This window comes from Cervus elaphus, chromosome 2 (assembly GCF_910594005.1).
Source record: "Cervus elaphus chromosome 2, mCerEla1.1, whole genome shotgun sequence".
NCBI lineage: Eukaryota > Metazoa > Chordata > Mammalia > Artiodactyla > Cervidae > Cervus > Cervus elaphus.
The window spans coordinates 13,029,382-13,039,322 of NC_057816.1; the positions used below are offsets into that span (position 1 = coordinate 13,029,382).

The 9,941-nt window shown below is 47.1% G+C and overlaps 1 protein-coding gene across 1 annotated transcript; it reads right to left on the reverse strand.

Annotated features, from left to right (window-relative positions):
* Positions 1 to 1,970: 1,970 nt before the first annotated feature.
* Positions 1,971 to 9,366, reverse strand: LOC122704807 (pregnancy-associated glycoprotein 1-like). Its single transcript, XM_043919830.1, has 9 exons — positions 9,266 to 9,366; positions 8,015 to 8,165; positions 6,943 to 7,060; positions 6,682 to 6,800; positions 5,289 to 5,482; positions 4,255 to 4,371; positions 2,553 to 2,685; positions 2,359 to 2,457; positions 1,971 to 2,126 (listed from the first exon to the last, which is right to left on the reverse strand). Exons 1-9 carry the CDS (start codon positions 9,364 to 9,366, stop codon positions 1,971 to 1,973), a joined length of 1,188 nt encoding a protein of 395 aa, XP_043775765.1.
* Positions 9,367 to 9,941: the final 575 nt, after the last annotated feature.

Below are 9,941 nucleotides of genomic sequence, written 5' to 3' on the forward strand. Positions count from 1 at the left end.
TGGATAGCATCAGCGACTCGATGGACATGAGTTTGAGTAGGTTCCTGGAGTTGGTGATGGACAGGCAAGCGTGGAGTGCTGCAGTTCATGGGGTTGCAAAGAGTCGGACACAAATGAGTCACTGAACTGAACTGAGGACACATCATTCAAAGTGCTGAGCTGGATAATCCCAAGCAGGAATCAAGATGGCTGGGGGAAATAACAACACCAGATATGAAGATGTTACCACCCTAATGGCAGAAAGGGAAGAGGAACTAAAGAACCTCTTGATGAGGGCGAAAGAGAAAAGGAAAAAGCTACCTTAAAACTCAACATTCAAAAAACTAAGATCATGGCACTCAGTTCCATCACTTCATGGCAAATAGATGGAGGAAAAGTGGAAAGAGTGGCAGATTTTATTTTCTTGGGCTCCAAAATCACAATGGGCCTTGACCACAGCCATGAAATTAAAAGACACTTGCTCCTTGGAAGTAAAGCTATGACAAACCTGGACAGTGTCTTAAAAAGCAGAGGCATCACTTGGCTGACAAAGGTCTGTAGTGTCATAGCCATTGCTTTTTCCAGGCGTCTTGTACAGATGTGAGATTATAGAATGGGGAGCATCAAAGAATTGGTGTTTTCGAATAGTGGTGCTGGAGAAGATTCTTGAGAGTCCCTTATAGAGCAAGGAAATGAAACCAGTCAATCCTAAAGGTAATCAGTCTCTGACCCCTGCTTTCCCAGATGAGGCCTCCGCCGAGGGTGTCCAGGTGGGAAGAACCGATGCTTCCACTGCAAAAGTGCCTAACCATGGCAGCTCCAACCAAACGGTTTGTAGCACCACCCCTGGAGGAAGCTCAGAAAGGCTGAAGCCTCTGTGTACCCTGGGTACCCCGATATATGAGTTGCATTCTCCCCAGCAGAGTTGGAGGCCACGGAAGGGGCATTTGAGCCCTGCAGGAGGAGGACGGCTCAGGGATCCCAGGGGCCAACGCTTGCCAAGTGGGACTGGACAGGACACAGCAGGCATGTGTGGCAGAGAGCTGGTGACTGAGGTGTGGGGACAAAAACAGACCCTTTCAGTATGATGGACTCACACAGAACCCCTGGAGCAGAAGCCCACTGCCAGTGTTCACCTGAGATGGGATGATTAGAATGTTTTCATTACCCTTTATAATTCCTCTGAATGAGGAGTTGGTGTAGTTGGTGGTGGAAGAGCCATAAACTCTTTTATGGTCTAGACCATCCCCCAGCTACTATCTTTGAGGCTACAACTACCAAGCTCCAGTCACGTGGTTCTGCAGGAAATTGACAATCATGTGTGCTGCTGGGTCAGGGCCACACGACCATGTAAAGCCACTCATAGGACCCCATGACACTGCCAGGATGGTTGGTCTCCAGTTGGATGTGTGATCTGAGGTGGGCCATTCAGAACACTCCCTTGAACCATGATGTTTCTGAGCTTTTTTCCTTATGGGTTAGATGACTTCAGGATATAAAACCCTAGGGCAGGTAGCTCTGGACTCCCTCACTAGTTGTAGAAGCCTTAGGGAAGAAAGTTGTCAGGCTAAGACAATCAAAGAAGAGAGAGGGGAAAGAGCGAAGGTGAGAAGGAGAGAACTGATGCCTTCTGATTTCTTGGGTCCAGTCACTGAGATCTTTGGATCTGCTCTGGTTCCTATGTCCCAGATCCCCAGAATCCTTCCAATAAGTTCCCTGTTTCCTTGAAGCCAGTTGGAGTTGGGCTCTTCTCAATTGTGTCTCAGACTTGGTACCAGATCCTTCCTGATCATTATGCACCTCCCAGACACAAACAGAGGCACCCATTTGTTTTAGCACCATCAGGAGTGAAATCTTTTATTCTTTACTGAGAATAGGGTTTGCAGAGCACCACATAAAAAGTTCACCAACATCCCTGGACAACAGTGCCCTAAGTGTGAGCCAGTGTGTGTTTGGAGTGGCCTGATTGATTGCTAAACCAGTCCAAGCATTTACGCTGCCCGAGCCAGGCCAATTCTGTCATTTCCTCGATCATAAACAGAGAAATACAGCCTCAGGAAGGCGTCACCCAGGATCCAGGTCTCTGCGCGTTTAAAAAAATTTTCTGTGCCTCCTTTAAAGGTGATAAAGCAGCGGCCTTGAGAATCCTGGAGGAGTCAGAGATACATACCAGTCAGCCTGAGCCCTTACCTGTGCCTCAGTTACTGACCTTTACTTTCAAGTGGTTGGTTTTGTGGGAGGCACTGGCCCAGTTACTGGGGCTCAGGAGCATCTGCCATGTTGTGACATGGCTGGCAGAGGGCACCTTCCTCCCTGAACCAGCTAAAGGGTTTCTGCAAGTTCCTTTTTGAGAACCAACCCTCAAGGTTGTCCCCTCACCTTGAGGATGTAGGCTTGAGCTGCAACTGGGTAGTCGATGCCGTTGATGGTGAAGATAATAGAGGGCAGGGTATTGATGGTAAAACATGAAACGTAGTGCTGTTAGAGAGAGAGGGAGAGAGGGAGAGAGGTTGGCCCTGGAGATCCTTGTTGTGTGTGGAGACTGGGAGTGACCCTGTGGCATGACCCTTCACCTGGGGCGTGGCGCCGATGAGCCTCTGAATGTTAGTGACCATTCTTGTTGGGCCTTGGATCAGTGATGTCCCGGTGTCCACAAGGGCCTCACAGCCACCAGAACAACCAATAAGCTTTCCTTTCACGGAGATGCTGAGAGACAGTGGGACAGAAAGAGCACCAAGGTCACTCTGAGTCTCCCCAGAGCTGCCCCCTTCCCGACTGTCTTCTGAACAGCCCTTCGGAGATGTCAAGCCATCATCTCTTTCCCTGACTCTTTTCCTTTGCGCTCGACATGACACCTTCCTTGACATCCTTGAATGCAGTACTTGAATACACCAGGCTCTTTTGTACCTTCCTTCCTAGAAGACCCCCCTCCCCTTTGACTAGCAAATTTCTTCTCCTCTTCCAGATTCCAGCTTAATTGTCATGGTTTCAGGGAAGTCTTTTCCTTGGTGTACATCAGTCTCCTGTCTTGGTCATTCTCTGTAGACCCTTCCTCATGTCTAGCATGTACCAAAGTGACAATTTGCTACGTCTGTGAGGCATTTCTTGTGCATCTGCCTTCTCACATGTGAGGGCAAGTTTTTTTCTCATCACGTCCCTAAAGTGCATGGCCCAGAGTGGATGCACAATGCTTGTCTGTTGAATGAGTGAGTGAAGACTGTGAAAATAATGAATAAGGACCATCCAGAGAGCTGTATCCAGTGTCGAACAAAAATGGGTCAAATACACAGTGAAGATGGAGGTTCCCTGCAGCAGCAAATTCTTATGGGGTGGGGGAGACCGGCCGCCCTGGGAGAGGGTATCTCCAGCACTGCTCACTCACCCAGCTCAGACACTGATGCCCTGGCCAGGTGATACCTGAGTAGCCCAGGGGACCTCCAAAGGACAGGTCTGAGGGTATTACAGAGAATCCCATCAATTATTGCCCCTTGTTCTCAAGCCATTCCTAGATCCCACCTTCCTGTTCTCTCAGTTACAGCACCTTCTCCACTGTGTGCCTAGGATAAATAATAGGTAGCTAGGTTAAGTGGGGTGTCTTTTATTATGAGTCGCTTTCAGGTCTCAAGGCTGTGGACAACCTCTCTCCACTGCTGGCTAGCTTCTCCCTAAGAAGACTAGTTTTCCCCATTTGTTCAGGATGTTCCCTATTTTTAAACTGACATTTATATGCACTGAGAGCTTCCTCAGTCCTGTGTAAACATGGACATTTGGCCATCTTATCACAGCTCTGTTCAGGCTGAGGAAATTCTCCCTGTTCCTCTTTTCACCACTCTGTAGGGTCCTCTAACCATGTCCCCCACCTCACACTCAGGGGTGAAGCCCTCCCCTAGCTGCGCAAGCCTTTCTGGACCCTGTTAAGGACCCTGGACAGAGCCCTGGTCAGGAGGCCTGGGGCGATAATGAATCCATGGGTGGTTTTTGTGTCTGTGTGTTTCTGTGTTTGTGTGTGCATTTGTATGTGGTTCTGTGTGTTTGCTTGTGTGTCTGTCTGCCTATGCAATGTATGTCTGTGTGTGTGTTTGTATGTATCTGCTTGTGTGTTTATATGTGCTGGCCTTTGTGTTTGCATGTGTCTGTGTGTCTGTATGTGTCATTGTGGATGGTGTATATGTCTGTTTGGTGTATGTCTGTGAGTGTATTTGTGTGTGTCTGCCTTGTGTCTGTGTACAGATGTGGGAGCATCACTTGGGGTGACCTTCAGAGGGAGAAGCTTACCGGCTCACGTTTACACGCCAGTCACCCACTCGGGACAATGGTACCCAGTTGAGCTGTCCCTTGTAGTAGGCTTTGTCCACGCCACCCAACATCAACACACTGCTGTTCATCCTGCGTCTGTAGAAAGAAGGAAGAGGGTGATCTTTGGAGGACAGTAACAGCAGCACTGTCAGAGCTGTGCTTCAGCACTCATCAAGGCCCTGAAAATGTCCCTATATACAGATGCAGAAATTGAGTCTATGAGTGACCGTGAACTGGACCAAGGTCAGTTACTGGCTAATAAGTGGCACAGAGTAGGGTAGAAACTTTGCCACCTTCCCTGGGCTCCACCTACCCAAGCTTCTGAAGAGTTCTGGACCTCCTGGGACCTGAGTGCTCAGAGATACCCTCAGAAGACAGTGTGCTGAAGGTTTTGGCTTCCCCTTGCCTCAGCCCAGAAAAATCAAGGCCTGAAAGTGCTAAACGTGTGGGTTCAGGCTCACTCAGGGTTGGCACCGCTAGCCTGTGACCTGTGCTGCCCATAGGGCCCCCACACTCAGTAGGGGATCCCACCTCTGCTCTCCCTGGCTTGAAATCCCAATACTTGTTAAAAAAGGATTCCCACACTTTAGTTTTGGGCCCCACACTTCTGTTTTGCACTGGATCCTGCAAATTGTGTAGCTGGTCTGGGCTCCCAGTGACATGTTAGTGAGGAAGGAAAGATTTCCACCATCCCTCTCTTTCCTTCCATTTCAAAATCATCAGTAAATCTTGTTGCCTTTTCTTCCAACTCACATCCTGATACCTTGCATTAGTCTTCATCTCCACTCACCCCCTACACCAAACCACTGCTCTTGAGCCCAGGAGAATGGTTGTGTTCCAATAAAATTTTATTTATAAGGGCCAGTAATGAAGCCAGGTGGGGCCCTGGGGCCATAGTTTTCCTGGGTTAGATTATCTCTCAGGATACTTCTTTATCAAGTGTTCTATAATTTTCTTGCAACTGAAGCATCTTAAGCTAATTTGGAGAGAGGGCTTATCCAGCTCAGACTTACTTGCTCAAGTAGAAGGCAAAGACAGGCTCAGGAACAGCACCTTGTTTCTTCAGGTTGTCAAAGATGGGGATGGCTCTTATGATGGACATGTTGGGGTAGTTCAAGCCCAAGACACCATCAAAGGGTAACCCGTCAAATCCATACTCCTCCAGACTTAGACCAAATGGCTGGCCAGTACTTACAAGGTGCCCAATCTGAGGGAGAGAAAAGTGTTCCCACTTACAGATTTGTGAAGTAGGGCTAGGACTGGGTTGGGGAGCACTGCCATTAGATCCTCAGAGAAGAACTGAGGCTGGGCTGTGTCTTTGGTGCACCTCAGACGGTTAGACCAAGCTGAGGAGAATTTGGATTCCATTTGTGAGGGGTTGTGGATTTTAAAACATCTGCCCCTCTGGAAAAAAAAATCATCTGCTTGAGTCAAATTGGCGTCAAGTCTTCTATACAGTTGGGGCAACAAAAAGTCAGGACAGGACCCAATAGCGTCCCCTTCGGGACAATATGAGTAGAGAGCAAAACAGTCTTCTCTTTGTGACCTAATGACAGAAATGGACTGCATTCACTGTAATATACTGTGGATTCTGCATCTGCCCAGGAAGACAGAAGCCAAAAATACAATCTTGCTTGCAGGGTTCTATGAAGGTACTGCCTGGGAAATACATTTTTGGGGATATGTGTGTGTTTGTGTGAATGTGTATGAGAGAAAGAGAATAAAAGAGAGAGGAGAACTACTCAGGTACTTTGGGGGAGGTAGGTCATAAGTTTTATTAGACTCTCAAAGGCCCCCTAGAGTGAGAACTCATTTATCAGGCCCCTCTGACATCTCTGTACTCCTTCTTTCCATATTGGATATTGGAAGGACTTGACTGCCCCCAGGGTCCCCAGATCAGTTTGATTCTGCCCCCAAATACCCCACGGCAACTTCAGTCCTGAAAAGCCAGCCCAGCTCCACTGCTTATCACATGTGTGACCTCTGCAAGGCCCTTGCTATCTGCACCTCAGTTTCCTCATCTGTATTATGAGCTAATCAAAGCACCTGCTATGTGGGGTTGTTGCAGGATTAAACTAGCTACTACCTGAAAGTGCCTAGAACATTCTGAGAATTTAAAAGTGGGTGTTTCACCCTCCCTTCTCGCTCCCAGCAAAATGAACCTTGAACTGCTCATGGGCAGAGGAGCTGCAAATCCACAGCCCAAGGCACTCTCTGGGTTAGCTAATCGGGGAGTTTGTATGTCACCACGGGTGCTGTCTCCCCAGGGACAGGACCCTGTGGGTAATATGGTCAATCACTAGGGGAGTTTAGTGTAGGATGCGTCCTGCCAGGTGGTCCTGCATCTGTTTTGCAGCTGTGGTCACTCCATTCCCAGTCCTGACTCAGCTTCTGTTTACACATTACCCGAATGGTGTCATAAGCAAGATATCCCTTTACTCTCCCAGATCCATAGGTGATGTCAAAGGGCTTGTTCGTACGCCGGTAGGTGGAAGACTCCAGATACTTGAAGGTAGTGTGTGTATCTGCAGACACAAGAGATGAGTGTCAGACAGTGACACTGTCAGATGAGTCAGACACACTGTCTGATGAGTGTCAGGTGCCAATGATGGAAAAGGGAGTGTCGAACAAGTAAAGGATGGGTGGGTGGGGGGTGTCTGTACTCACAACAAACGGGACTGGAGCAAAAGATGGAGGGCACCCACAAGTCAGATGAGCCCGTGTCAAATACAACCCGGAACTGCTGAGGGGGTGATCCAACGGTGATGTTACCAATGTACATGAGCTACAGGGACCAAGAAGGGTGGGTTAGTGTAGATCTGGCTCCCCTCGATTTCCACACTGCTTCCTCCCTCTGGGTGTCACATGTCTCCTGAGATCACTTTCTAACCACCATGCTGCTCACAATGTTTCTCACAGAGGTGCCCGCATTTGATATTTTTTCCTGCACTACACAGCATGAAGGATATTAAACCGAGGACTAAGCATTGAAGAAGTACCTCCTGCATTCGAAGTCCAGAGTCATGACCATTGGACCCCCAGGGAAGTCCTGGTGCCTTCATTTGAGAAGCTTTCTAGTCTCTCCAAACCCAACCTGAGCACCTCTGTCTACAGGAGGTCCTCTTTGATCAACAACACTCACTCCCTCTAAACTCAAACCACATCCAATCGACACCACACAGGTGACCCTTTCACTTGACATGTATTTACTCTTTGCCTCGCTCCCAGGCTGGCCTGGGCATTCTTGAAAACAAAATGAGCCCTTGTTTTCTAATCTAATAAAGACAATCACAGTGTTAGATTCTTGTGGCATTACATGGAATAGTAAATTTTTACTGCCGTGGTTCTTGCATCTGTGGAAGTTGAACTCCTCCGCCTGGGGATTCACAATTACTTTGCAGTTGGCTTTACCTTTTGATCAGAGATGGCTCGCCCTTTATCTGTAACTGAGTGGCTCACTTAGTTCAGAAAACAATCTCCCTCAAACTAATGACACATTTTTGACACAGAAATGGATGTTTACCTGCCACCTGGTCATTGCTGGGCCTAGTCACCACAGACCAAACGTGGAGGATGAGACTGCCTTTTCCTGGGGGTAATGGGGTCCCTGTTCCCCAGTGTTCCTGCCTTCTGCAGGAGCCCCAGCCCCAACATCTGACCTGCCACCTGCAGATGAGCCCCAGTGCTAGGCCACACCACCAGGGGGCGCGGGGGAGCACCATCCTCCCAACACACTCACATCCAGGAAGTTCCTCAAGGGTACAGAAGTTATATTTGAGTTACGAGTAGAAATCTTGGACAGTCTATAAGCGTGTTCCTTCAGGAAATTGTTCAGCAAGCCTTTTTCACCGAGGGTTTCTCGCATGATGTTCACTTTCGTTAGAGGTATTCTTTCACCAAGCGTTGGGGAAAGAAAACAAAGGAGAAGCACCAATCAGCTGTCAGTGTTAAGGTATAGCTGTCATTGTAATGACACTGTGTATTTTCCAATCATTTTTATGAATGTCACCTTATTATCAGAATTTTATGCATATACCATGGGAAAGACATAGATTTGAAAATAGGTTTTGTTCTGTAATCTTGTGTAAGCCATATGAAAATGTGGAGTCCCAGTCTCTCCCTTGGCAAAAAGGTGGAATGTAATAATCCCCACCCTCCAAATAGAATATTTTGGGAATAAGTGAAGTGATGGATATAAGGTACCTGATAAATAGGAAGTCTCAACAATAACAGCCGTTAGCATTGCTGTTGCCATCCCACTGCATCCTTCTCATAGAAGCTCAGGGGAGGAGGTAGAAGAGGGATTCCTAGTTCTCTTTTACAAGGGAGGAATTTGAAATGCAAGAGGTTTGTGAGTTGGCTGTGGTCACACTGCTTCTGAGATATAAAACAGTGTAGAAGTAGCTGTCCCAATCTTTCTCCAAGTTGAAAGAGAACAGAGAGTTGAAAGAAGAATCCAGGAGATAGGGAACAAGTTAGGGAAATTCAGAGGCTCAAGAAGGAAGGATGAGTCAAGTGAAAAATTAAAAGAAAGGAAAACAACACAGAGAGAAATACACTAACAGAGACTTCCAAAGAGATGGAGAGATAAATGACAGTGATACAGAGATGCAGACATAGACATATACTCACTGAAGTAGACAGAGAACAAAGAGGACATGTTGAATAAAATCTAGAAAAGTGCTATTCCACAGGACCACACCATCATCTGCATTGACTGTGCACTGAACAATTGCAAGGAGTTCCATTTTCAATAGGTCATGAGATGACTGGACTCCAAGAGTTGTGCAACCATGCAAATCTTGCCAAGACCCTTGCTACCTTCCTATAGCAAGGTACATATCAATAAGTAAGAGGTGAACTTTAAGACTGTCAGGGAAATATTCCATTCCTTTCTAAACCTGATGGATGGAAGAATAATCAGGTAAAAAAAAAAAAAAAAACAACCTTGAGAAAGGAATATGATGTGGCTTACAGTCCCCATACTTACTTGACTATGCACTCTGAGAAGGCCACCAGCCCGAGGAGCACAAGCCACTTCATGCTTCTTTCCTGGCTCCAAGTACTCAGGGAAGTTTGGATTCTTAGCATGTAATGGTGACCGTGAGCTCCTAGTTATATATGCTCTGACCTGCCCTAGTTTTCCATTTTAGGCCACTAATGGATCTGATAAAAGCACAAAGCTCTCGATAAAATCTATACCTCCATCAGTGTCCTTGATGAGTGGACTTTGAAGCTTCTCAGCATACAGAGAATTGAACCGTAATCTCTTCCTTGAAGCTTGGCTGGAAAATCAAACTGATTTTCATGGACATCTAAGAAGATGGAGAACCTTGCCTACTTGGAGAAACAACTGCTAAGAACATCATAAAAATGGATACTAGGGGCCATGCTCAACATTCTTGGTTTCGTGTCATCTTCCTAGCCACTTCATGAGATATGCATTGCTGTCTTTTTTGGAGAGGAGATTGCTAGGAGGATAAGTTGTCAAATGGCAAAGTGAAGACTTCAGGGACAGCTGAGGGACATACAACTGGCCTTAGGTAGTGGGTCTAACGGCGGAGATCAGGGGCACCTATGATGCCAGCCTGCATCAAAGATTTAGGGCAGAGCAGTACTTCAGTTGCAATTGCATGGTTTCAGTACTGGAAGAAATGTCATATGCA

Coding starts and splice junctions, on each gene's coding strand:
- LOC122704807 (XM_043919830.1), bottom strand. CDS start 9,366: ATGCTAAGAATCCAAACTTCCCTGAGTACTTGGAGCCAGGAAAGAAGC. Junction 6,801..6,942: donor TTGCTCCAGTCCCGTTTGTT/GTGAGTACAGAC, acceptor TTGTGTCTGCAG/ATACACACACTACCTTCAAG. Junction 4,372..5,288: donor TTTGCCTTCTACTTGAGCAA/GTAAGTCTGAGC, acceptor TTCTTTCTACAG/ACGCAGGATGAACAGCAGTG.